The 26490-nt window shown below is 55.8% G+C and overlaps 12 protein-coding genes across 12 annotated transcripts; 6 read left to right on the top strand and 6 right to left on the bottom strand.

The window, feature by feature from the left end:
• Positions 1-401: 401 nt before the first annotated feature.
• Positions 402-1995, bottom strand: PG986_011381 (SAGA-associated factor 29; the record flags this gene model as incomplete). Its single annotated transcript, XM_066847603.1, has 2 exons — positions 402-1225; positions 1278-1995. 2 exons carry the CDS (start codon positions 1993-1995, stop codon positions 402-404), a joined length of 1542 nt encoding a protein of 513 aa, XP_066697094.1.
• A 1308-nt stretch (positions 1996-3303) lies between these two features.
• Positions 3304-4750, top strand: PG986_011380 (mannose-6-phosphate isomerase; the record flags this gene model as incomplete). The annotated part of the gene is made up of 2 exons (XM_066847602.1): positions 3304-3447; positions 3530-4750. The coding sequence occupies 2 exons, from the start codon at positions 3304-3306 to the stop codon at positions 4748-4750; spliced, it is 1365 nt and encodes a 454-aa protein (XP_066697093.1).
• Positions 4751-5161: 411 nt separating this feature from the next.
• PG986_011379 (uncharacterized protein) lies at positions 5162-5723 on the bottom strand (the record flags this gene model as incomplete). Its single annotated transcript, XM_066847601.1, has 2 exons — positions 5162-5592; positions 5696-5723. 2 exons carry the CDS (start codon positions 5721-5723, stop codon positions 5162-5164), a joined length of 459 nt encoding a protein of 152 aa, XP_066697092.1.
• An 887-nt stretch (positions 5724-6610) lies between these two features.
• PG986_011378 (glycosyltransferase family 32 protein) lies at positions 6611-7609 on the bottom strand (the record flags this gene model as incomplete). Its single annotated transcript, XM_066847600.1, has 1 exon — positions 6611-7609. One exon carries the CDS (start codon positions 7607-7609, stop codon positions 6611-6613), a length of 999 nt encoding a protein of 332 aa, XP_066697091.1.
• Positions 7610-8428: 819 nt separating this feature from the next.
• PG986_011377 (uncharacterized protein) lies at positions 8429-10116 on the bottom strand (the record flags this gene model as incomplete). The annotated part of the gene is made up of 4 exons (XM_066847599.1): positions 8429-9614; positions 9676-9752; positions 9824-9890; positions 9956-10116. The coding sequence occupies 4 exons, from the start codon at positions 10114-10116 to the stop codon at positions 8429-8431; spliced, it is 1491 nt and encodes a 496-aa protein (XP_066697090.1).
• Positions 10117-11289: 1173 nt separating this feature from the next.
• PG986_011376 (uncharacterized protein) lies at positions 11290-12198 on the bottom strand (the record flags this gene model as incomplete). Its single annotated transcript, XM_066847598.1, has 1 exon — positions 11290-12198. The coding sequence occupies one exon, from the start codon at positions 12196-12198 to the stop codon at positions 11290-11292; it is 909 nt and encodes a 302-aa protein (XP_066697089.1).
• A 1151-nt stretch (positions 12199-13349) lies between these two features.
• PG986_011375 (methionine aminopeptidase) lies at positions 13350-14836 on the top strand (the record flags this gene model as incomplete). The annotated part of the gene is made up of 2 exons (XM_066847597.1): positions 13350-13392; positions 13482-14836. 2 exons carry the CDS (start codon positions 13350-13352, stop codon positions 14834-14836), a joined length of 1398 nt encoding a protein of 465 aa, XP_066697088.1.
• A 414-nt stretch (positions 14837-15250) lies between these two features.
• PG986_011374 (uncharacterized protein) lies at positions 15251-16844 on the top strand (the record flags this gene model as incomplete). The annotated part of the gene is made up of 3 exons (XM_066847596.1): positions 15251-15512; positions 15577-16243; positions 16358-16844. The coding sequence occupies 3 exons, from the start codon at positions 15251-15253 to the stop codon at positions 16842-16844; spliced, it is 1416 nt and encodes a 471-aa protein (XP_066697087.1).
• Positions 16845-19240: 2396 nt separating this feature from the next.
• Positions 19241-22509, bottom strand: PG986_011373 (uncharacterized protein; the record flags this gene model as incomplete). Its single annotated transcript, XM_066847595.1, has 4 exons — positions 19241-20487; positions 20550-22063; positions 22127-22438; positions 22496-22509. 4 exons carry the CDS (start codon positions 22507-22509, stop codon positions 19241-19243), a joined length of 3087 nt encoding a protein of 1028 aa, XP_066697086.1.
• A 111-nt stretch (positions 22510-22620) lies between these two features.
• PG986_011372 (uncharacterized protein) lies at positions 22621-23121 on the top strand (the record flags this gene model as incomplete). The annotated part of the gene is made up of 1 exon (XM_066847594.1): positions 22621-23121. The coding sequence occupies one exon, from the start codon at positions 22621-22623 to the stop codon at positions 23119-23121; it is 501 nt and encodes a 166-aa protein (XP_066697085.1).
• Positions 23122-23263: 142 nt separating this feature from the next.
• On the top strand, positions 23264-23740 carry PG986_011371 (uncharacterized protein; the record flags this gene model as incomplete). Its single annotated transcript, XM_066847593.1, has 1 exon — positions 23264-23740. The coding sequence occupies one exon, from the start codon at positions 23264-23266 to the stop codon at positions 23738-23740; it is 477 nt and encodes a 158-aa protein (XP_066697084.1).
• An 878-nt stretch (positions 23741-24618) lies between these two features.
• Positions 24619-25935, top strand: PG986_011370 (uncharacterized protein; the record flags this gene model as incomplete). Its single annotated transcript, XM_066847592.1, has 1 exon — positions 24619-25935. One exon carries the CDS (start codon positions 24619-24621, stop codon positions 25933-25935), a length of 1317 nt encoding a protein of 438 aa, XP_066697083.1.
• Positions 25936-26490: the final 555 nt, after the last annotated feature.

Below are 26490 nucleotides of genomic sequence, written 5' to 3'. Positions count from 1 at the left end.
GATGTTGTTGAAAGGATGGTCTAGGAAGAAGCCCCCTGTGTCTCAGAATGCAAGCCAAAAATGTACACACAAGCTTCAGTCTTGAGTCTGCAAACACCCATCGCAACGTGAAGTTGCTTCTATCATATCGAGACCTCGCGAACGTAGTGGTTAAAACACGTAAGATCCGAAAAGAACCGAATTGTGCTGCGTGAATCATTGATGCAGAACTACGTCTGAATTGAATCGCTATACCCTGCTAAGCGTGCTTCATAAGCCACAAACGGTCTGACCCAGACCGCCATGAATGATCCTGTATCCCTTTGGCCGAAAAGATAACTCCATGCACCATGCAACCGACCATGCCCAACCTGTACGCCATTCGCTTGCCTTCTAAAACGCCCAAGGATAATCCAACCCATTCAACCCCGGTACTCCAAGACGTAATGTCGGGTGACAGACTGCATCGTATTGCTGCTCTCTTCCCCTTCAAACTTCAAGTTGACGTTTCCGTCCTCCGTCATGCCCATGACCTCAGCCTTGTAGAACGTTGTAGTATTAGGATATAGAGCCAGCACCACCTTGCCCGTGTCTAGTGGAGGAAGGGGGTCCTTTTCTTTGGAGATGGCAATCATGTTGCTGGCGCTCGTCCGGAACTCGCTTCGGTTGCCGGCTTCGTCCGGATCGGCATCAATTACTTTATAACGACGCGACTTGCCTTCCCCTCGCACTTCCTGGACATAACCAAGAATCCAGTCGGTCGGTTCGTTGTTAGCGCCTTTGGGTTTGAAGGCGACGTGGTCTCCTTTCGAAAATAGCACCTTGGATCGTGCTGCGCTGGCCGCCACTGAAGCGGCGCCTTGAGGCTCAGCACTACCGGCCTTGGCAGCTGGCGTCGACCGGTCCAGCTTGGGAGGAACCGAGTCGCGGTCCCCTTTACTGCTTCCTGCACCACCGGCGCTTCGACGCGACGCACTTGGGTTGGGCGAAGGCACGGGCGAATCGCCGGCACCGTCAAAGTCGTAGACAGACGACGATGCAGTTGCCGACTCTTTGGCTCGCTGGGTGGCCGATCGCGATGATGATGTCAACTGGTTGGTAGTTTCCATCTCGTTGGCCTCCTTGACGGCTTTGAGGATCTTGAGTTGTTCGATAATCTGCTTGATTTCTGCCGCCGTGGCATCCGTCACCTTGACGCCACTTCGGAGGAGCCTGTCCATCTCTTTGAGGAATTGAGCCGGCGATTCTAGTTCATGTCAGCAAGGGGAAAAAAAAAAACAGAAGATGGGTCGACTCACCACCAGCCTTGTCCTTTGCGGCCGCACTCTTGTCGTTCGCAGCAACATCCCGGGTTAAACGACTCGTCTCATTGATGGACTTCAACACCGCCGCCATCCTTTCCCTCGTATTTTGCCAAAGCTGGAACTCCTCGCCACGGCCAACCGCTTCGTTAGTGCGGCTCGGGCCGCGGGGCCGGTTCCGCTGCGACATTTCGCTTTCGGACTGGGACAAGTTGCCCGACTTGGTGGCCCGATGCGTCTTACTTTTGGGCCGAGGGCCAGCGTGCGCCTTCCTAGGGGGCGTGTCGCTCTCGGTATTCGCAGCGGCAGTCTCTTTGGACTGGCCTTGCGACGGGGGATCTTCGTTTTTGACTGATACGGATGCCGGCTCCGTCGGACGTGACCCGGTTAAAGGATTGGATAGGGGGATATCGTTGCGCGACTGGCTGCGCGACTTGGACTTTGGTCGCGAAGGAGGGTATGCGGCCGAGGGCGTGTCGTCGCGGGAAAAAGACTGCGAGTGCGACTGCGACTGGGAGCGGGAGTGGGCGTGCTGCAGGTTCGGGATGGAGGCCTTGCGCGGGGAGTGGGCCGTGGAAGCGGAGGGAGAGCGGGATGCGGAGAAAGGAGTGTGTCTCCGGGGGCCCAGAGGCTCTTCCCAATGCTTACTAAGTTCGCTGGAGAGCTCGTTGAGCTGCCTGGCGGTTCTGCGGGCTCGCGAGTTGTTAGACGACATGGTCACGGGCTCAGTAGAGCTAAGGGGGAGAGAAGGGGCGGTAAACAAAAGAGCGAAGATGTTGTGTTTGGAAAATACAGTGGGCATTGACTGGGGATTGGGCGGTAGGAGAACTGCCTATGTGGGAATCCGACTGGGCAAGAGGGAACGAGGGAAATCGCTCATGCACAACACTCACTATCCGAAAGAAGTCAAAGCTGATCCGCAGCGCAAAGAGTCAATAGTTCGCAGCCAAAACCAAAACCAAGGGGAAGCAGTTGCGATGCGCAGCGATGCCGTCGCCCCCGAATTGGGCGAATTTGGGCGGCAAGCACGTAGAAATGATCGCAAGGGTAGGTCAGAACGCGGACGCATCCATGTATCCCAGTACCGGTCGGGGCCAGGGTGCAAAGTAAGTAGTAATGACGACGCCCGCGAAAGCAAGAGGCTAGGGCCGGGAGTAGCTGTTATATAGGGTGGATAACTTGGGACGATGCAAGTGAGTAGTCAGAGTAGTGAGCGAGGCAATTGGAGCGCGATTGAGCCCTGCCCGGGAATAACAGCATGTCGGGGGGGCAATTAAGCATGGGATAGTCGCGCATCAGCAGGCATTAGAGGCAAGAGGGCGCAACATAGGCCAGCCAGAACAATAGCAGTACAGCAGCACAAATGCCCTCAATGGGCAGCACCAGTTTGGGGACGAGATGAAGGTGGACTGGAAAGTGTGGACTGGAGTCGCGACTAGAGCCAGACTATGGACAAACAAGGCCAAAGCGGATCTCAGACTGGCCCGGAGGGTTGCATTGGGGGAGTCGGGCTTATCAGGCCGCGAAGGGCAGGCGGTGATGGCGATAAGGGAGATCGACAAAATTGGCAATTGACTGAGTTGAGATGAAGGCCATAGCTTCACGTGGGGAAACGAGGGGCTGCACGACATTGAGAGGGAGGGACGATAGGCCGATACGTCAGGACTCAGGGCAAAGAGGCAGGCCAGCTTCTGGTCTGATAGCGGGGTTCATCCAATTGCAGGTCATGCCATTGCATCTGCAGATGTCCACTGGTAGGCAGATGCTAGCCAAAAGAAAGGGTAAGACATGACAATCGAGCTTTGTATGCAATTCAAGCTTCACCGGAGTACCGACGACGCAAACCATCGCTGGTAAAAGCTTGCTTGCTCCCAGACCCAAGCAGGATTGTTGCATCATCATCCGGTGTAAACAAGTAAACCCACCATCCAACCACTTTTGCCTGCCAAAAGACTAGCACCAGACGACAGCATCGCATCACATACCTTGTTGATCGATCCCAACATATCCACCCACCGTCACAATGCAGGTCCCTCTCTTCCGACTGCAATGCGGCGTCAACTCCTATGACTGGGGCAAGATCGGCTCCGACTCTGCCGCCGCTAGATTCGCCGCCGCTACCCCGGCCGACGACTTCAGCGTCCAGTCCGACAAGCCCTACGCCGAGGTAGGTTCATCCCAATTGTTTCTTCAATACCTAAATACCTATCGCGAGTCGATGTTAGCTGACACAAACGATCGTATTGTAGCTATGGATGGGCACGCACCCCTCCAACCCCTCCAAGGACCTGGAGACGGGCCGCACACTGCTGGACATGGTTGACACGAACGAGGCCCTGCTGTCCTCGACCATCAAGGCCCGCTACGGCGCCAAGCTCCCCTTCCTCTTCAAGGTCCTGTCCATCAATAAGGCCCTCTCGATCCAGGCCCACCCCAACAAGAAGCTGGCCGAGCAGCTGCACGCCAAGGACCCCAAGAACTACCCCGACGACAACCACAAGCCCGAGATGACCATCGCCGTCACCGACTTCGAGGGCCTCTGCGGCTTCCGGCCCCTCGGCGAGATCGCCCACTTCCTCGCCGCCGTGCCCGCCCTGCGCCAGCTCGTCGGCGAGGACGCCGCCAAGGCCTTCATCGCTACCGTCCGCGGCCAAGAGGGCAACGACTCGTCCGACTCGACGACCCAGAATAAGCGCGCGCTGCGCTCGGCCTTCGCCGCGCTCATGCAGTCGGAGCCCCAGGAGATAGCCGCGGCGTCCAAGAGCCTGGTCGCCGACGCCGAGACCAAGGGCGCCGACTTTGCTGAGGGCGGCGTCGAGTCGACGAGCGGCGCCGTGCTGGCCGAGCTGGTCACGCGCCTCAACACGCAGTTCCCCGAAGACGTCGGCCTGTTCGTCCTGTTCTTCCTCAACTACGTCAAGCTGTCGCCCGGCGAGGCCATGTTCCTCAAGGCCGACGACATCCACGCCTACATCTCGGGTGACATCATCGAGTGCATGGCGGCGAGTGACAACGTCGTGCGCGCGGGCTTCACGCCCAAGTTCAAGGACGTCCAGGCCCTCGTCGATTTGCTGACGTACGACTACGCGCCCATCGAGGAGCAGAAGATGGACCCGCAGGAGTACCCCTACATCGTGCTGAACCGCGCCGCGTACAGCTCCAACTCGGAGGCGACGCTGTACGACCCGCCGATCGACGAGTTCAGCGTGATCCGGACGGTGCTGCGGGGCGACGCCGCGAAAGCCACGTTCGACCCCATCGACGGGCCCAGCATCGTCATCTGCACGGGAGGCAAGGGCAAGATCTCGGTCGGGCCCACGGTCAATGAGATCAAGGAGGGGTACGTGTACTTTGTCGGCGCGACCGCGGAGCTCGTGCTCGAGTCTGAGGGCGGCAAGGAGGACGAGTTCATTACGTTCAAGGCGTTTTGCGAGGTGGATGAGAAGGGCGGCAACGAGGAGAAGTTGTAGAAGAAGGGAGGAGAGACGAGGGTAGGAAAAGACTAATACGTGTGTTGCGAGCGTTATAGTAGACATGTAGCTGAATTCATGAGTGCGCCCTAGAGGGTGAAGAGATACCAAAAAGTCGTTTCATCTTGATCCAAATTTGGCTTTTTGAGTTTTGTGGTCAGTGTAGACTTGTTCCTATTGATGTGAGTCCACAATCGCATGTAACACGGCATTAGGCCAATTGAAGTTTTACAAGAATACCATCATGATGTTATTCAATGTATCTGAGATGTAGCCTGGGTACGACAGCCTTTGTTGCCAAAGGGCTGGAACAGCGTAGCAAAGAGAGAGTACACGAAGGCATCTCCAGCTGGGGAGAACCGGGAGGCGCCTAGAGAACGTGGCGGACGAATGAAAGGCCACCTCTGCTTCTTACTTGAGCTTGAAGGTGACCTCCTCGCCATCCTCCTCGCCATCCTCCTCGCTCTCAGAAAAAGAGGTCTCCGTGTTGTTGCCGTCGGCGCCGTTGTGGGTGTCGATATCCTCCGACTCGCTGTGGCGGGATCCGGGCAGCTGCTCCTCCTGCTTGACCTCCTCCTCGGGTGTCTCCTCCTTGGCCTCCTTCTCGGGTGACTTCTCTTCCTCCTCGACCTTGACCTCCTCCTTCTTTTCTTGCTCCTCGACGCCGTTCAGCTTAGCGGGGGTGGGCCGGGCGGCGATCGATCCATTGGGAGCAGACGTCGTTCCATCAGGAACAAAGGGAGCCGCCTTCGGGTTGAGGAGGTGGGCTGCGGCGGTGACGGCAGTGGCAGTGGTAGGAGGTCCGACGCGGATGCCGTTTCTGGCAGCCCGCTTGGCGAAGACTGGTGATGATAAGTTGTCTCGTTAGTCTCGTGAGCCTCAGGGTCGCGTGGAGTGGGTGAGCGCGTAAGGAGGAACCGAGTGGATCAGGTGTTGGTTACTTACCTTGGACGATACCAACAGAAGCCGACATGGTTCCTTCTTTGATGTACAGCGGCCAAAAGATCGAAGAGATTTGACTTAAATCCACAAGAGATGATGCGATACAGGGAAAAGAGATGGGTGTTGCCGCTGGGCTGTCGCATCAAATGGTCCAAAATGGCGGGTGTCTGGTGTGGTTTGAGATGTCGCAGGCTGGGATGGGAGTTGGAAGAGAAGAGAGAGAGAGAGAAGCAGTTGGAAAACTTATGTGTGGTCAGGATTTTGTTTCTTTCGGTAGGTGAGCTCGACGGCGATCTAAAGCGGGCTGTCGTCGTCTTGCCTCCAGTTATGCGGCTGGTGAACCAAGGCAGGCAGCAGCCTGAGCCCATGAGCGCGTCTTACGGGCGACAAAGGGCGGGTGAAGCAATACGATGCCAAACATCTTGAAAGCTATTAGCTGGCTAATATCCAACCATGAATGAATCAAGAAAGCAAATGGGGGGTCAGTATATCAACTTGGAGGGCGGCTTTTGAGTGAACCATCCATTGATATGAGATGTGCTTGGGAGGCTACGACTTGATATGTAATATTCATTAGAGAGAAGTTAGGGGGTGAGGAAGTAGAGAACAATGGTAATGTATATTAAGCTGCATGGAACTTGCAGCAAAGAAACCTGCATGAGTGACCCGAGTCTAAAATTATCCGATCCCCAAGGTTCGGTCCTGGATTGTCTCTCTTGTTCTGAGCAGCCCCTGCAATTCTATGAGAGTCCATCGCCGGACCAATGAACAACTCCTTTTTCTTTTGTCTAAACCCACGAATTGACGCCTGAAGATGCCCGCGCGACGAGCATGGATGGACTAAAAGCAGAGTGACGGAGCCGTGATTTCTGATAAAGCCCCCCATGTTGTCCTGTACCGCTCCCATAGTCAAGCATGTCACATCTGAACACGCCATGACCCGTGGAAGTAGTGCTTCACCAGCCCATCTTTGGGCGTGAACCAGCGGTAACTGCCCGAATGGCCTTGGCCGGACCCAAATGCGTTGATGGGATAGATGAGAACATCACCCATCAGTCTTGGTTCTTCCAGATAGGAGAGATTTGTGAGATTGGCCAAGCCCTCGTTGTCCCTGAGATATCGCCAGATCGTTTCCGTCCAAGCCCGCGGCCCAGTGGCCGTCCAGATCTCCTCGTCGGTGAAATGGAGCGACCCCAGTGTCGTATTGTGGAATGTTGACAGATTTTGTAACTGAGCATGGGTGTACTCTAACATCTGCTGAAGAAGCGGGTGCCCAGGAGCTGCTGCTATGGACCACTGCTGGAACTGGATGGGATAGGTGTACCATCTTGGGGCCGTTTGGTCGCGCTGGTCCCATTCGAATCCGATGAGCAGCCGGGCATGTGGCCGGTAGGGTTCAGGGATCCAGTTGTCGACAGGCTTGAGGGCCTTGGTATCGAGGTCGCTGTAGACGCCACCAGCTTTGGCAAGCACGAGATAGCGCAACAGGTCTGACTTGAGGGCGGGATTCTGGAGATCATCGTAGGTTTTGAGGTACTCGGGCCGGTCCGCATAATGCGTCTGGAGGAACTGGCGGGCGTCGTCGATGCTAAGGCGAGTGTAGGTGTAATACGGGTTGTGGTGCATCCAAGAGGTGGCATGCCCTTCGCGACGTGTCCCCGTGGCGGGTATGAACTCGGGCATGGGCAGCTGAATCTGCCAGATTGTTCGAGGGATATGGGTTCTTCTGTAGTTAGCCGAATGGGGTGGATCGGAAGGTCGAGTGACAAGAAGGTGTTCCCAGCACAGCCAGGCCCAGCATGCCAGGCACCACAGGGCCAGGACGATCAGGGGTCTGCGGTTGTGACCCTTGAAGGCGTTGGAGATGTACCTTGTGCCGCGGCACAAGTTTGCCGAGTTGAGGTTCAAGGTAGGCATCTAGGCGGTTGGGCGGCGGAGAGACAGAGGTGCCGCAGGCGAGAGAGACGCCAGCAGGTCAATTGTTCGTACTGACGGTGTTGATCAAGATGGTCAAGAGAAACTTTTCCAGGAAGCAAAAAGCCGAGTAAAGAGCACTGTTCTTGCTGCCGGCACCACCTTCTGTCCATCGAAGCCACAACGCAGCGCAACTGCTTGCCCCAGACTGCTACAAGTGGGTGGGTGTCCAGGGCTTGCGATGGTGGTTCCAATGGAATAATTGCAAACTCGAAGGCACCTCGTTCGAGATCCCGCACCTTCGATGTTGAAGTTGAATACAAGCAACCAACCCAACCAATTTCGGGCTTATTATCATCATGTACCTACCCATTTACTTTTCCATTCTGACATTGGATCAAAATGTGCCATATCGTTTCATTTCTTACCAGATGATCTGAAATCACATTGGATGTCGATGCATTGGATCTTGGCAGGACTGTATGCAATCTGACAGTATGAAAGAAGGCACGCCCGACTACATCATAAGGTTGAAAACCCGGAGTCTCCCGTACTCTCATGCCAGTGTACAATGGGCAAGTGTACCTGCTTTGGATGGAAAAGCCTCAACCCATTTGGCCCTTCATCCGATTGACATCTCAAACTACTGGCCTTCCGAGAACCTCCGATCTTAGGCATCTCTCTATGTGGAATCCGATAATTAAGCGTATTAATTGATTCATATGGTATGCTTAAGTAAGTAATGTATGGAGCAGATATCATCATTCTGTAGCATCCTCTAGGCCCTGAAGCAAATCCATGAATCCCACGTCTCAACCAGCCCTAGCACCGAACCTCCGCAACCCGCCGGAACTCCTTACTCTCCAACAGTCTCCTCATGGCCCCCAGCTCCAACCCCACCACCACCTCCAACCCGTCCTCCCCGGGCCGCCGCGGCATAATCACGACAGCCCCATCCGCGTCATCGCCCGGGATCCGGAAGACCTCGGGCGCGCCCATCTCGCCGCCCCAGTTATTGCCGTCCGCCAAGAGCCGGATGTCGGACCAGGACGAGGCCACCACGTCCGGGCCCAGGAACGCGCGAAACGTATGCTTGTAGTCCGACGGGTCGGCCCGCGACCCCAGCAGCCCGATAGTCTGGGGCACGCGGGTCGGCGACTGGTACCGCTGCAGCGAGGCGCGGATGGCTGCGGCGGCGCGTTTCAGCGGCCCGGTGGGCGCCGCGGCTGTGTTGGATTCGGACGGGCCGGTAATCAGCTCCGACACGGGGAGCCGGTCCGTCATGCTGGGCAGGGACGCGTTGCCCAGATAACTCGACGGTAGGGGCGGGTTCGTGCGGCCGCGGATGTTGACGGCGGAGGTGAAAGCCGAGACTTTGCCTTCCGTGGCAGAAGATGACGAAGAAGAAGCAGCGGGGTTGCGGGCCGTTGTCATTTGGCACCAGAGGAAGGCGCACAGAGCATCGTTGGTGGAGTAGGCGGCCGCCTCACGCTTGAGGTCTGCGAGCTTGGCGGCGGAGAAGTAGAAGATGCGGCCCGACATGGGCGGGAGCTGGAAAGCTGCCGCCGCCGTCGCCGCCGTCTCGTCTACGACAAGCGATAACTGCTTCTCGTTGGGGCGGAGGACGTACTCGGGAAATTCGGCCATGGACTCGGGCGGGGTGCCTTGCATCAGAATGCTCCGGTCGTTGGATGGGGCGTCGCAGGATGTGAACACACTGCCACTGCTGCTGTTATTGCTGCCACTGGCGGCCGCGGTGGCTGCCGTGTTCTGGGCCCAGGCGCTTAGGATGGTCTCGAGGGCCGTGGCATCCCCCGCTGAGTGGTGGAGGGCAACCGTAAGCAAAAGGCCGCCTTTGATGAAGTTGGCCTGGGCTGCCATGACTGGCGCGGGCGGCTCTGCCATGACGCCAACAGGGGACACTTTGTCGTTGGGCAGCTTATCGAGGGGAAAGTTCTTTTCTTTCAGGTCGTCGTATGACGGCAGATCCTCGCGCAGATCTTTGTATCTATTGACCATGTTAGTGCATGTTGGACCTTGTCATGATCTTATATGTATAGAGCACCAACCTCAGCATAACACCGCCGCTGGCGGAGTCCAGAATCCGAACCCGCTCTTGGGCGGGATCAGAACCTTCTTTCAACCCCTTTTCGTGTTGATGGCAGATTAGTAAAAAGCCGGGTGTGTTGGAAGCTGACCGTGGTAGGGTGAACTCACAATGCTTCCGGCAATCCATGGGATAGCATGGATGGTATGCGCCAACCCCTGACGCAGATTTTCGTGTCTGGAAAAACATTAGTAAGTTAGGGCATGGTTCTGGGCGTGTTGGTAAGCAAAGGGGCTTCGAACGTTTGTGACTTGTCGGCTTCAGGTGATAGAGGAAAGGCCAAGATCCAGCGGGTGCCGTACATTCTCGGCACGACCAAGTCCAACGGAGTCAGTTCTTGGTCGGCCGGCGACGAGGGAAGTGAGTACTGCGCCGGTGTGACGAACTCTGTCGTGTCCGTCATGGTCACGGTCTTCTTCGGGAAGCGATAGTGGTGGGTTAGATATGAGAGTAACTGGTACTGAGCGAGCCATGTGATGAGGAATGGGGAGAAAGATGTTCGATGGAGGGGAGAACCGGTAGATCTTTATATACTACAGGTAGCAAAGGTTGAATGCAAGCTTCCAACGTTGAATTCTTCGGCGGTGTCGTCTATGGCCTGATAGTGTATTCCATCTACATGGGATTCATGTGAGAGGCTCCCAACCAAGCGACCTGATTGGTCAGCTCGCAAAGCAAACAGACCTGTGCCTTACCCCCGGGTCCGGTCTAGCAGGGTAGCTGCCGTCCCCTTGCATGTAGCCCTTGATAGATGCAAATAGTATGTGTTACTAAGAAGCTGCAGACGTAGGCTTGGGGATGTGACCAACTGGCATACCAAAGCGGAACCCGAAGATATTCCGCTAGTCGACTCCTGGGTGACGCAGATAGGGATGCAGGGGGCCACAAGGTGCCACATCACGGATTTGTCGTTGAAAGCCCCAGAAATCGACTCGAACTCGTAGAACGAGGTCGTGTGTTTATACGGGCACTCAAGTCACCTGTGTAGAGACCCATTTCGCGTCGTTGTCTGGATACAAAGAAGACATAATCCGTCAGTAAGCTAAATCTTTTCACATACGACCATATCCTGCTGAATACTAGGGATCCCGTCCGCTCTCCCATATATAAGCAACAGAGAGCCGAATTAGTACTAGGGTCGGTGACGACCTGGGAATCCTCGGTGTTGTATGTTTTTGATCTTTTTGGCCACATCGTAGCCACATCCTATCGCATGGTAGAGCTTCTCACTCCAAGCCTCATGGGTGCTATTTTGTACGATGGCCTATGATTTTTGAAGAATCCAGCTTGGGTGACTATGTACTTGGCATCCTGTTGGCTTTGCGTGGCGCAAGAGACCGAGCAGGGGGCCAGTTCCCTCTACTGAGCGAAGTAGGTCCTGAGAGGCTACGGCCCGCACACAACACTTACGAGGTACGGGCAAACCAGCTTTTCGCACACATGGGAACCTTAGCCCACGTGCCCAAAAAGATCGATCGGCAAGTTGCGGGTGTTGATTGATAGTGGTGGCCCACCGAGCCACACGGACTGCCGCACCACGCCCCCACATGCGGTGAACAGGGCCCGGCTCGAGTATCTAGCCGAAGACGTCGGTCAGCACGTTCCCGTACTCGGTGTACGACGATCCCATCTTCTCGACATCGTAGTCGTTCCAGTACCCCGCCCCCTCGATGGACCCTTCGGCGAACCACTCGGCGAACTCGGCCCGCGCCGCGTCGGGACTCGTGCCCTCGTACGGCTTGGCATCGTTGACGACCCACTCGACCGGCGCGATCTTCATGCCGCCCAGGGCGCTCTTCCAGGACGCCGGGTCGTTGCCCGCGCCGCCGTCGTAGACTTGTAGGTAGACGTGGTCCAGTAGTTGAGAGTTGTTGTCGGTGTTGATGCGGCTCAGGGCGTCGGCCCAGAAGGCCCGGTTGGTGTAGGGCGCGATGGTGTACTTGAGCCCCAGCCCGCCGAGCATCTGCGCGAAGGCGACGGTGCTGGCCAGGTCGTATACGCCCTCGTCGTCGTTGTTGAGGGCGTCGAGGGACCACGCGGTGCGCAGCGCGGCGAAGTTACGGTACAGCGTCGACTCGGGCCCCGTGCCCTCGGCCGCGACGAGGTCGCGGATGATTTGGAAGGTGGTGTCGTGCGACACGAGCGAGACCTCGACGCGGTCGACCAGGGTGTTGGCGGCAGTCTTGAAGGAGCGGATCTTGTCGGACAAGGCGGACCCGCCGGTGTAGACGCCATCGCTCACGACGGGGGCGTCGACGGCTTCGCCCGCGTCGCCGGTGGAGTAGTAGACCAGGTCGCCCGCGTCGGTCAGGCCGATGCGGAAGATGAGGAGGGTGTTGAAACCCGAGGTCGTGAGGGCTGTTGTGTTGGACTGCAGCACGTCCTTGAAGAGGAACATGGTCTTGGGCGCGGCGGCGGAGGCCACGGCGGTTCCTAGCAGGAGGATGCAGGCCAATGCCGCCCGCATACTACTTAACAGATGCATCGTGGCTGATACTTGTTGCAATCCAGCTGTATCTCTCGAGTTGATCCTTCCAATGAGCGAGGAAGAAATGGGAACTCCGGCGGGTGCAGATCAGGGCCATCGGGGGCATTTTGTACATGCGCACCCCTCTCTCCGGGACATGGTCGCGGCGCGTCATCTCTCGATTATCTGATTGGTGGCAATGCAAGAAACAACCGCCCGTCGGCAGTCTATAAATGAAGATGTCATGCACGCTTTCCTGCTGTGAAGGACTCGGCATTGCAACCTTCCCATTCGAGATCGCCTGGTTTTTGCGGGGTGAATCTCTATCGGGTCCTCTGCCCCGTTGGCGGCCGGGGCCGTCGGCACCTGCAGTGGCATGTGATGTGTGTCGCGCTACGGTGGACACTATCCGTGGCTTCGAAATATAGGGTGACAGTCGGCTCTTATGAAACTCATTCATGCCGTTTTCAAGCACTGGTTCAACACCAAGGGGTTGGAGGTAATAGAGACAGGAAGCTACGAGGCCTAATCGTGTTATTCAAGATGCTTGGTTTGGCCGAAAGTAATCATGTCATGCGACAGCGGGAATACGGTCAGTGTGGAGTAGACTTGAAGAGGTATAAACGCTGCTTACCTCTCGAGCACATAAGAGTATTTGAAGTGTTTTTAGAGGGTGTTAGTTAAAATCTGCTCTGTTCTTCATCTCGGTCTCTGAGGGGCGAAGTTGGCTCTATTTCGGGGTGGTAGGACTGGCGCTAAATAATTAGGGGCGGGAATAAGCTGCCAAGGGAGAGCGATAGTGGGATGGTGGCTGGCGGTAGTTGGCAATGAATTAGTTTCAATGCTAATACCATCATACCAGTTTACTCTGACTTCAAGGACAGTATGAGAAAATCTCGTCAGATTTGCTTGTATGACAAACGGTCCTATTGTCCCTTTTGGCGACCATTTGCAGGTAGTAGGGCCGATGCATTGGTGGTTGCGCCGTTGGAGCCTCCACTAAATGCCCGTTGGGTGTTGGTGCTGGTTGACGCCCTTTTGACGATTCCCGTTTGTTATCTTATCGCTGCAGGCGGCGGGCACTACAAAAGTTGGCGGGGTACAAGGTCGCAAGCGGCCAAAAACTTGTTGACGGATATTCCCAGTCCATTCGCGCACAAATCCCCAAAATGGCCGCGCAAGCTCCGGTAGACGAGCTCAAGAAGCTGAGTGGTAAGCCTCGCCGTCGTCGCGTTTTGCCACCTTCAATTGCGATGAATCGTTTGGTCTAATTGTATGTGTTTGTGTTTGCTCGCGCGCAGTCAGCAACGGCGCCGACGCAGCCGACGCAAAGGCTGCCGCCGCAAATGGCGCCGCTGCTGCTGAGGAGCACTCGGGCGGCGAAGACTCGGACGACGACGGCGACGACGCCGCAGCCGGCACCGCCGAGGGCGCCGCCAAGAAGAAGAAGAACAAGAAGCGCAAGCCCCGGAAGAAGAAGAAGGCCCCGACGGCCCAGACCGACCCGCCGAGCGTCCTGATCTCGACCCTGTTCCCCAACAACAGCTACCCCGCCGGCCAGGAGGAGGAGTACGTCGACGAGAACCGCTACCGCACCACCAGCGAGGAGAAGCGCCACCTCGAGACCCTCAACACCGAGTGGCTCAGCGACTACCGCCACGCCGCCGAGACCCATCGCCAGGTCCGCCAGTGGGCCCAGAAGAACATCAAGCCCGGCCAGAGCCTGACCGAGATCGCCAACGGCATCGAGGACAGCGTCCGCCGCCTCGTCGGCCACGACGGCCTCGCCGAGGGCGACGCCATCAAGGCCGGCATGGGCTTCCCCACCGGCCTCAACCTCGACCACATCGCCGCCCACTTCAGCCCCAACGCCGGCAACAAGACCATCCTGCAGCAGAACAACGTCATGAAGGTCGACATCGGCGTCCATGTCAACGGCTGCATCGTCGACAGCGCCTTCACCATGGCCTTCGACCCCATGTACGACAACCTCCTGGCCGCCGTCAAGGACGCGACCAACACGGGCGTTAAGAACGCCGGCATCGACGTCCGCCTGGGCGAGCTCGGCGGCCTGATCCAGGAGGCCATGGAGAGCTACGAGTGCGAGATCAACGGCACCTCGTACCCCGTCAAGTCGATCCGCGGCCTCGCCGGTCACACGATCCACCCCTACAGCATCCACGGCACCAAGAGCGTGCCGATCGTCAAGACATCCGACACGACCAAGATGGAGGAGGGCGACGTCTTCGCCATCGAGACCTTCGGCACCACCGGTACCGGCCACGTCACGGATTCGGGCGAGGTCTCCCACTACGCCCTCCGCCAAGACGCGCCCAAGGTCGACCTGCGCCTGAACTCGGCCAAGTCGCTCCTCAGGGTCATCAAGAACAACTTCAGCACTCTCCCCTTCTGCCGCAGGTATCTCGACCGCATCGGACAGGAGAAGTACTTATTAGGTGTAAGTAATCCTGAGCCTTCTGACGACGGGCCTATTGTGCTAAATTTTGTTCCAGCTCAACAATCTCGTACAATCCGGGATTGTCGAAGACTACCCCCGCTGGTGGACAAGAAGGGTTCCTACTCTGCTCAATGGGAGCACACCATCCTGCTGCGACCTACCGTCAAGGAGGTCATCAGCCGTGGAGACGATTACTAGGTCCTCAAAATATCAATATGAAATTGTACGACAACATGTTTGGATTGGTTTATGTGACCGCGATTTGCCCAAAGAGTGCTTGCCCTTGAACAGCAACTGCGTTTCCTGCCATTGGGCATCGCAAAGCAGCAACATCATCTCAGCGACTGAACACCAACTCGATCGTGGCAGGTCCACGGTTGGTTTGATGTACGCGCACGATCTCTTTGTCAATTTGCATGTTGGTCGTAGAATTTGCTGGGCAAACCAACGGAGATGCGACAAACTGGAACCCAGAGAAACAATGAATCTCATCCAAAAAACGGGCGTGCCTCCTGTGCTGATTCTAAGTGCATGTTCCTTTCCCCTGCCCATAGCGCACCCACCGCTATCTACATAGCCAACGAAATTTCTTGTTTATCTTGGAGCCAAATGATGGCTCGAATGAACAGTGCCTACCAGCTCCTGGAGAGCTACGCCATGCTTCAAGGCGCCTTTCCGGTGCTCGAAACATTATTGCTACCGGACCCAATCAACGAGCGTATACGACTGATCAAGGTCTGGTGCGACGAGTGGGAAGATCTCGGCATTCCCAGGAGTCCGGCATTCGACTATCTCAGGGGAAAGGGGTCGGATCACCAGGACCAACTGTTTGGCGCTATGGATAGGGCCTACAATACGATGATGAGCAGAACAGGTATGTGTAACCTGCCATCTAAACTGGGTGAATGAATACTAATCCGGGATTGGCTGCTCTCAAGTCAGGGGTCTTGCTCAACTAGGGAAGGAGCAGTCCCGCGGATTGGCCGCTCTGGATCGAGTGGCTAAAGCACGGATACAGCAAGTCCTACGAACGATTCACCAATCTCCCCCGGCCGACTTAGACCAGCAGGAGGATCGTGACGACGCTGACGACGCCCAGCGGGCCGAAGCGCGGGATGCTCGGATCGCGCGGGCCGGCGCACGGATCGAGCAGGCTTGTAGGGAGCTGGTGCTGCGCGGGCAAGAAACGCTGGGCGGAGGCGTACCGGGTTTCAAGTGGTGGGACTCTTTCGCTCCCGCGCGAGACAAGCCCTCGGAAGAAGAACACATGACCAGGCTCATCACCATCAATCTTCTCCGAATCTTCGCGCCGAGGCTTTCGTCGTCGGGGGCGGGGCCGGAAGTGGAGCAGGAAGAAGAACATTTCGAACCGTCCGTCGTGCTGCAGCGGCTGCTGCATGTCGTCGCCCGGCGGCAGCGCTTCTTGAAAGCCAAACGCTCGCCCCTTTGGGAACGCCAGATGAAAAGATTTTCGGGTATAGAGGATATTCCGGGGGTCAAAATAGAGCATGTGAAGCGAGAGATACCGCTCATGCTCGACCGGCAGGAGTGCTGCATTTGCCGCGAGAAGTTCGATGAGGGGTTTTGGAAGGCGAAGACTTGGGAGTATGCACTCACCTACCCCCAGCAGCCCTTCCTCCTTCTTTCATGTTATATATCGTTCCCCGCCTAAGCAGATAGAAAGCCCCGCCAAGGGTGACTTACTAATTACCTGACTAGGGAGCACGTCTTCGAGGACCTCTGCCCATTCGTGTGTCTAGTCGAGGACCCCCGCGTTCCGAACCGGACGTACGCTGCCCGCGCGGACTGGGCATGGCACGTATTCGAAGCCCACTGCGACACCGTCTGGCTCTGCCCGGTCGTCGGGTGCAGAAAGGCGCGCCGATGCTTCCCGCTGCCTCGGGGTCTCAGACAGCATCTGCGGGCGGTACACCCCCGCTATCCTCTATCACCGCCGACGCGACCGCCAAACCACCCGCGTGACGACAACAACCACGAGGAAACGAATACTGTCGTTTCGGCGGCAGCGACGGTGGAGGAAGATCCGGGAGTTCTGGCTGATTTGGTCCGCAGAGGTGAGCGCGTTAATATCTTGCCGCAGATGCATCGTTGCCCCTTGTGTTCGCTGAGGCTGGAGGACCTGGAACATTATGTTGGGCATGTCGGGGATCATCTGGAAAATATTGCATTGTTGAGCACTGTGTAGATGAATGTTTCTATGTTAGGCTTGGGTCGAGGCTAGTTAGGCGTTGAAAAAAGACCCGGAACCATAACAAGTTAGCCACAACATATGCCAACTTGTCAATACAGACATAGGTTTTCCACTCATCAAACCGGATATTATTCGTCTGGTCTCATCGCCATACCAGAAATCTTGATTTGTCTGCCTTCAAATCATTGGAGGTGGGCTTGCCGCCTGCGTCGATGTTGGACCTCAACGGATTTAGCCCCTTTTCCAGACTACAAGGTAGCTATTCGGTACCGTTCGGCCGTGCTTCCTTCAATTATCAGCACCAGCCTCCACCTTGGGCAGTCAATCAATCATACTTGCCTACCTCGGTACCCACTTCATACACGACTGAAAGTACGTACTTACGTAGCTTTGATGAAGTAAAGGCCTAGATAGGAAAGTACCAAACCACGAACATTCATAACGCAATCGAAGAACATTCCAGAAGCCAGAAGCGTATGTGTGCCTACCTAATTGAACTCTTAGGTAAGTGCAGCTGTTTCGCTGAAAGGAAGTACTCCTCGCCTCCTTCTCCCTTCTCAGTAATATCTTGCCAGAAAAAGCTGCTCCCATAAGCCCAATCGAAAGCCATGTCCTGGCGGTCAGTCCAATCCAAGGCAAGACCAACTGCTTCCGCCAGGAAAGGCCTTCGCCTCCCGCCGGAGTTGAACCTCCATTGCATCAACGTATCTTGAATTGCCCGTTCCGCAATAGCTAAGTAGTATTCGATTCACTGCATACCTCACCCTCCAAAGCTATGATCTGAAGTGATTTGGCGTGCAGGTACCTCCTTACTTGGAGTGTTGTGCCACGAAACTGGAAGTGTCGTACGTATCGTTGCCTCGGTTGACGGACGGTCAACACTTGTCGTCTCGACATTTACGCATTCCCGCGTTGAACATACCCAACTGTTGTAACTTCCTGATCATGTATGTATGGGGAGATGATCTTGCTGGAGGTAGGCATCAATGGTCGCCTTCCTTGATCCATGAGCCAACATCACCCGTCTGCTGGTAAGAGATGGAAGGAAGCCTGGCCAGGTCCGCTGGAACCCTTGAAGCTGTATGAGAAGCTGCCGAGCCGCAGTCACGGTAGTCACCCAGAATATGATGACGATTGGTGATCATCGGACGCGATGGCCTACCTCAGCGTGCTTCGCCTTCAAGAAGCCGCGTATTCGTGCCCTCCTGCGAGATCTCTTCCGCAACAGTAACTTCCCAAGCTAGGTTTCGTTGCGAGGACTTGCCAATTGCCAAATCTGCCCAAAATCTGAGGTATAAATACCCTGGTCTCTCCCACTCTGTCTCCCTTGAATCTTGTCCATCATCACCCACCTCCTCCATCACCATCACCACTTCGTTTGACCATCTCTTCTTCGGTCGTGCACACTCTCTTGTTCTCAGCATCGACATGTCCATTATCGTCTTGTCTTCGCAATCTCTCCTTGGTCCTTCGTCGACTTCGCGGCCTCCAACCTTTGCACACATGGCAACGATCCACATCTACTGCGCACACATCCTTTGCCCCTCTCACTCGAGATTCGCATCAGGTCCTCACTCTCTCCTTGCCTGCGTCAACTCTCCTGACCATGCCTCTGCGTCAACCATTCACAGCCATTGCACACACTCTCGCCCTTCTCACTTGAGGTTCGTATCTTGACCTCAGGTCTTGCCGGAGTCCTTCGCCTGCTGCCACCGACAAGCAGTTCCGTGAACGTCAGACTCTCCTCATCATCGGTCACTGTTTGAATGATCCCTTGCCTCGACTACCCTTCGATCGATCCTCGCTGGAACCACCCAGGTCTCACAAACAAAAGGTAGGTGGATTGAAACATCAGACCGTATGATGCCGAGCATACCCTGGTGGCTGGGGCATTGGGGAGGGCTCGGCAGTTGATTAGTTTTTTTTCTTGTAATGATCCAGTTTGACCACCTTTGGGGCAGCCTTTTGGCTGACCCCATAAAAGTGAGAAGCAGCAGGAACCCCATCGATTTAAATATTCCACTACGATTTTTCCAGCCCCGCCGACGCTTTCTTCGATACCGAGCTCCCCCGCCAACTTGGGCACAATAGGGTTCAAGTCATCTCTGGTTGGGTGAGGGGGGTTGGGCGGTCGGCCAGGCTTCGATGACTCATTTGGGATACTATCTTGCTTGTTGGGAACATTATGTTTCTTAGATACGTAGTAAACCAACTGACACTCACATGAACCTCAATTCGTGCCCATAATTTCATGTGCCCGTTGCCAGTAAGGGGGCTCGCTCTTTGTGCATGGTCCTCAACTACGACGCATCTTCAGACGTCACCGTGTGGGTGGCAAGCTCTGGTAGCATCGCCATCATCTCTTTATATCTCTCCATCTCATCTGACGACTAGTTCGGGCAAATTCCAGGTTCCGCTCCGTGTTGTAGCAGAATCCGCATGAACTCGAGATCCATTTCCATGCTGGTGGCAACGTTCAACGCCGTCTCCTTATACTCGTCAACGGCATTGATGTCGGCTCCCGCCTCCAACAGGGCCACCAGGTCGTTCTCGAAGCCGTCGCTGGCGGCTCTCCTCTTCCAGGAATACTGCCTCAGGCTATATATGATGATGGGATTATTGTCGACCAGGGCTACCGGGTCCGCTCCAAACTCGCTGACCAGGCGACGAAAGCTTTCGCCCCATGAGATGGCCTCGTGGTCCCGGTAACATTTGCTTGATAGGATATCTGGGTCTGACAAACCAAGCACGTGTTCAATGAGTTCTACGGTGCCGTCACGAGTTGCAGGGTCTCGGAGGCTCCTACCGCAGACAATGTGGAGGGGATGCCGCGCGAGGCAGTCGTAAGTATTAACGTGAGCACCGCTTGCAATGAGAAATCGGACAACCTCGGCGGGTGCATTGCGGCACGCCTCGAGAAGGGCCGAGGGAAAGGCTGAATGCCGCCCTTGGTAACTGGATCCCTTATTGGCGTTGATGTCGGCGCCCGCTTTCAGGAGAACCCTCAGAACATCGAGCGAGACGATATTTGCGTGACACGCGATGATCAGATACGTGTCCCCGTTAGGCGCCGAAACATTGACATCGGCGCCATTGTCGACAAGGAATGAAACCAGCTTGGGATTGGAAAGCCTGCAGGCGACATGCAGAGGTCGATAGTCGCTTGGTCCTACAGCATTTACGTCGCAACCCCGATCGAGAAGGACACGCAGGATTTCGATCGCTGAGTCGTCGTCGACGTCGTCACCGTCTTGTTCCGTCGTTGAATCGATCACATTATCCCGTGACAGGTTGCAAGCCAAGGAGTCTACTGCTGTGAATGGCCTTGACGCTTCCAACATGTGCAAAGAGTCTTGTCGCACACGTGGGTCCGGCCGAGACCACATCATGTTTTCTGATTTGCTTCGGCTGAACTTTCGACTATTGATCGCCCGATCCCAGCCATATAGAAACGCGGCTGGCGCATTGCCGCACTCAATCAACCTCGAAAGCCCCTTGGCTCGGGGGTCCAGGCACTCGAGGAACATCTTAATGCATGGAATGGCCGCCACGGTGATGGCTAGATCCAACGGTGTGTGCCCGTCTCCGTCTTGCAATGTCGTGTCAGCCCCCTCTAGAGACGAGGTACTCACAAATCCTACTGTTGCCACAGCAAGCAGCTATGTGAAGGGCACTACGGTCTTTCAGTTCGCCTTTTACCGCGCCAAGTGGCGAACCGAGCTCGACGAGCATTTTGACGATAGCTAGCTGATCGGACCGGATGGCCGACGCAAATAATCTGACTGAAGCTCGTATCTATCACCACCGATGGGACTGCGATGGCATAATAGACTTTCGGGCCGCCACTTTCGTAATCCATCTTCACAGTCATTTGTTCCTTACTCAGGAAGCGAGGAAGAATATTTGTCGCAATTACAGCAGCGCTTATAGGGGCTGTGGCCCCATGCTGCAAGAGCGACTCGACCGTTTGGTTATCTCCAGCTGCCGCCGCCAAGAAGATGGCCGAAAACTCCCGAGGTGGGCGCAGAGATTCCGTGCAGCAAGGCCTGCGCAGCGAGGTGTATTGCAAAAGAAGCGTGGCGAGCGGCCTGTCGGCTCGGAAGGCAGCCCAATCAATCGGAGTCCAGCTACTTCTATCTTGTAAGCTGGTAGAGGCTCCCGCAGCCAGTAGCTTTTCGGCTGCAGCCACGTTGCCTTTCACGACAGCCCAGAAGAGAGGGGTCCAGCCCGCCTCGTCCGCTTTGTTGAGACCTACAACGTCTTTCTCCCCAGTGGAGCCTGCCTCCGAACCTTCACTCTCGTTGTCCTCGTTCACGACTCCGGTGGTAGTTGTGTGGGTAAGCAGAAGGTCAACCAAGTCCAGGTGCCCGTATGACGAGGCAATAATCAGGGGTGTCCACCCTTGGTCATCGGCTTGGGCCACGCTCTTCGCGTATTCGTCTCCAGCAAGCAGCCTCTTCGCAGTCACAGGTAGACCGCTGCGACAGGCGACCTGGAGAGCTGTCGAGCCCGTCGGCAGCGAGTCAAACATCATCTGCTGCAACTCCTTGTCGTCTCTCTCCCGGTGATAAAAAGCCTGGGTCAAGCACTGGCGAAGCACGTCATCGTTAATGAAGCATACTATTGAGTCAACGATATCGTTCTCGACTTGCCGGGCGTGGTCGGCCCAGTGCTTGGCGGCGTAGTCGAGCAGACTGAGGGTTTCCCTCCGCTTCTCAAGAGTCTCGAGACTTTGGCATGGACTTTGATCTTTCATGGTGGAGAAGGATAGGTAGCACAGACATGTCTTGGAGATGAGCCAGTGTGCCGCATCGGAGCCAAGTTCTGGGCTGCTGCGGAAGAAGTCGTACGACGTTTGATGGAAAAGGCTGTAGATTCCTTCGCAGTCGGAGACAACGATGCCCATACAACACGCCTGTAGCAGCTCACCCGGAGTTATTCCATCCACATCGAAGTCGTCGTCACCTATCTCCGTCGCCAGTGTGTGTTGGATCTCCGATTCATGTAGAGGACGATGTGAGTAGCACAGCCAGAGGAGCGTCTTGCGTGCCAGGTCAACACTGGCCCGGTTGTTGGACATAATCCGAGCCAGGGTTTCCTGGTACATTGTAGTCAGATCGCATTGCGGTTCTTGGAGAAACTTCTTGATCTGACGAATGTTTATGATCTTGGACGGGGCGAGGATGTCCAGCATCAGACGGGCCAGCAGGAATCTGGTCAATTAAGTCAGAAATCAGCAGGCCACTTTCAAGACCCTAAACCATGATAAAACTCACATCCCGTCTGCATCGTCAACGACTTTGCTAATGATGGTCTCTTTAAAGCTTTGGGCCCGGGCGATACGCTTCTCGATTCCGTGAAGTCGTCCCCTAACATAGTCTCTCATATCTGGGTCCGGGGCTCTGACTTGAAGCTTGGAGCTGCAGCCACCGAGCTCTGCGCGGATGTCGGCCAGGTCGCGGCTCGCTACGAGGATCCGCGAACCATTAGATGCGACCTTGGTGATGAACCGAAGAATCTCGTGCCTGGCTTCCAGACTGCCGAGGTCCTCGGCGCACTCGTCAAGACCGTCGAGCACGACCAGGAAGCTGAGGCAACCTGAAGTCCTGGCGGTATTACTCCTTTATCCGCTTCCCTACATTCACTTCACTGCGCACATCTAAGATTCAACTTAGATAAATCATTTGCACTCGGGAGGACCTAGAATAGACACATTTTCCCAGCTTGACACTAGCGGTTCTCTATCTCTACTGCGAACGACGTCGACGAAATGGCTAGCGAAGACTCCAGCACAGAAGAGCTTAATCACCCAGACTCCAATCTTCCTGACCAACCAGTCAAGCCCGACCCTGAGTGGATAGACGTAGACGAGATTCTACTATGGCTTTCTACCTGCGACCGGGATCATCCCGCATGTCGAAGAGCACTACCGGAGGAAAGCAATGAGGTCTTGGGTCGCCCTGTTTGGCTCATCAATGTTGAGTCGGGTTGCATCGTCCCCGCCGAAAGCCATGAGTACCTTGCTCTGAGCTACGTGTGGGGTGGTGCCGAGTCGGGCCAGTTGACAACCGAGACGCTCGCTGCGCTTCGATTACCCGGTGCACTCGGCAGCCATGACCGATCAGACGCGGTGGTAGTCCCAAAGACCATCCGCCATGATGCTTTTCTTGGGGCAGCAAAACAGCTTCTTTCGTTCTTTCCGGGGGGGGCTATGGTGGGGACTTCCGGTGGAATCCCTGGATGCCGTGTTGTTATGGCAGCCAAGAGTTGACAAAACAGAGCATGGATCACATATGCTCACCAGGCGTCGGGCTAATAGTCCAACTCCAGCAGGAACAAATTCTGACATACCCAGCTGGTCATGGATGGGTTGGCATGGGCCTGTGGATTTCACCAGTGCCTGGCTGACCACTATGTTCGGTTCGGAGGTTAATCGCTTAACCCCTCTGTGCCGTTGGGAACCCATGAAGCCAGATGACCCTCCAGAGCTCGTTGACAGCAGCGTACGAATGCTTCGTACACGGGCACAGGTGACGCGAACCGCTTCAATCCTGCCGCGGCCCGAACCAAACTGGATGGACATGAATAGGTCGGGCATGGGTCGTTTGCGGTACGGCGATCGCGAGCTGGCGCTGTTGAACGTCAGTGCGGTGGGTCTCGAGGGTATGAGCCTCGATGATCGTGGGCTGATGCTGTGGACGGACGCCGACTTTGCGTATACGCAGGGGCAGCCGTGTGAGTTGATTGCGCTTGCATCCTTCGTCCCCTACCGAAATAGTTCCGACCTGGAATTCACTCTACTTGACATTCTCTTCCAGCCGGATCGATACCTATGTCCTGGGAGGTCAGATAACCAGGGGGAGAAGAGATCTACCACGTCATGGCGGTGAAGCGAGAGAACGGAATTGCGTATAGAGAAGGCCTGGGCATGATGTACAAGCGGGTTTGGGAGACACTGGAGCCGGTGGAAGAAGAAGAGACATTGGGTTGAGTAGGCATGTAATACCTTTCCTTGTGGACACTCAGGGATGTTGGCGAGTCAGAAGTGGCAGGTTCCTGGTGCGAAACCGTTTTTGGCCCAAGCTGCTACTGCAGTAGAGCAAATTCCAGGATTTCGTCTGACATCCTATGCATCTTAAATATTTAGCCTGAATATAAGCGATCCACATTTTCTCTTCACTGACGGTCTGGATGAGCGTTTTCTTGACTATAGTTGGTTGCTGATTTATGAGATTATGGCACTCCTTTCGACTAACCCATCATGTTCCTAAAGAGTGGCTTAACAGTATATAGAAATCATACCCTACTGCTCGAAAATAGTACGCCATTATGACTCTAGAGGTAAAAGGTGCATTCCTGTGTACCCCGGACTGACCGCAGTGTTGTGGAGGTGCCCCTCTCCACGATGTGGAGTATTAACAACACCCCGCAAACGCACAACAATACATGGAGACAATACCCCGCGTGGAGAACAGCTCGTACCGGTGATTGTGGATCTTGCTTGCATTGGCATCGAAGAGCCGAGGCTCAGGTACAGATCCGAATTATAAGAAGGAACGATGATGCTTGTTGTCGGGTCCGATTATCGTCACCCGTTCACCCAAGAGAGTATCGTCAAACATTAGTCAAGATGTTGCGGTCAGCTTGGAAATCTTGGGGCTTCTGTTGCCTGAACTTGGTGGTCTCGGCAACAGCAACCCCTACTTTGCTTCCGGGTCTCTCAAAGTCCACCAATGCAACGACAACGCCAAAGCCCCGAATGATCGCCATGACGGACGTCGTCGGGTCCGACGTCGAGCCCGACGACATGCAGTCCCTGGTACACCTGCTCGCCGTGGCCGACACGTTCCAGATCGACGGCATCGTTGCCGTCACGGGATGGAACCTGGACGGATCCACCGAGATGCACCGCATCTTCGACGTCATTGACGCGTACGAGCAGGACTTGCCCAACCTGATGAAGCGCAGCGGGCAGACCGCGTTCGTGGACGACGAGACGGATCAGTTCATCGGGTACTGGCCCAGCCCGGACTACCTGCGCAGCGTGGTGGCCGAGGGGCAGACCACGCGCGGGATGGGCGGTGTCGGCGACGGCAAGGCGACGAATGGCAGCCGGCTCGTCACTTCCATCATCGATCGGACCGATCAGTACGACAGGCCGGTATGGATCTCGTTCTGGGGCAGCGGCAACACCCTCGCCCAGGCCCTTTGGGACGTGAAGAAGACCCGCTCGTCCGAAGAAGTCGACACGTTTCTGTCCCGGGTCCGGGTCTACACCATCACGGACCAAGACCGCCCTTTTTACCCAAAGGACGACTACACCGAGGTCCCCAATACAGCCCAGACCTGGATGAGGAAGACCTTTGGCTCGAAGTTGTTCTACATCTGGAGCGAGACGGCTTGGCGCTTCCTCGGCCAACAGACAAGGGACAGGTGGTCTCAGTACCAGACCGGGGTCCAGGGCAAGGGGGCGCTCGGCTCGCTGTACCCGGACTACAAGTACACGGTGGAGGGCGACACGTCGAGCTGGGTATACGCGTGGCCGGGGGTGAGCGACCCAGAAGATCCGACGCAGTGGGGGTTCGGCGGTCGCTTTGTCGACAAGGTGTCTCCCGACAACAAGACGCGTGCGTACATGGACATAGGCGACGATGCGGCCGCACAATGCAAGGAAGCCATCTCGCAAACAGTGCAAGATCAGATGAACGACTTCATCTCCCGCATCGAGTGGGCCGCCAGCGGGACCGGCAATCGGAACCCGCTCGTGGCAGTGAACGGCGACAGCTCATACCAAGTCGTCATCGTTGAGGCCACTCCGGGCTCCGAGGACACGATCAGTGCGGCGGATACTGCGGATCCGGACGGCGATGCGCTGTACTACGCATGGTCGCAGGACACGGGTGTCCTGGGTACTGGGTGGACGGAGACACTCAAGTTCAACGGCGCCGCGACTGAGGACGTGAGCTTCGTGGTGCCGGAGGGTGCTGGCGGTAGAGATATCCACCTCAGGCTCCGCGTTGTGGATAATGGTGTGCCGGCACTGGCTACGTGGAGGAGGATTATTGTGCGGGTGAAGGTGGGCTAGCCTGGTTTAGAGGTCAGCTGTGCAACCTGGGCACTGAAGCCTTCTTGGCAGCTGGATTTAGCCTTGCATGACTTTTTAGAGGCGTATTTCCGCACTAGACATTAGACGAATATACAGATGAAGACCGGTAATCCATCCGCGAAGAACGTCATCTGCGTAGCCCTAGTGCGGCTGTGTGAATGCCATGCATTAGCTAATACACGGGTGGCTTGGACACCCTAAAAGAGAACACCGGGGTCAACAACTGCTTTGATATCCATAATCCATAATCTTGTCTAGAAGATAGAATAGAATGACAGTGTAACTTCAAACCAACTTCATCATCTGCGGCGGCGGTATCTTCGGCATCTTGATATACTGTCTCTCCACCATCGTTCTCGCCATCTGGACGGTCAACCACTCCGACTCACCGGAGAACGTGCGCGGTCTATCGGGAGCCGCCCCTACGGATTTACAGCGTATGAGGGTCCTAGCAAGAATATTGAAGCGTACAATAGGATGGTTGTGTTGCTAGCTTTTGGGGATCGGTCTGATTAGCTTCACCGACCAAAGTCG

The sequence above is a fragment of the Apiospora aurea genome (genome assembly GCF_038362705.1).
Source record: "Apiospora aurea strain CBS 24483 chromosome Unknown utg000007l_segment0_segment0, whole genome shotgun sequence".
Classification (NCBI taxonomy): Eukaryota; Fungi; Ascomycota; class Sordariomycetes; order Amphisphaeriales; family Apiosporaceae; genus Apiospora; species Apiospora aurea.
This window is presented reverse-complemented; position numbering and strand designations above follow the sequence as displayed.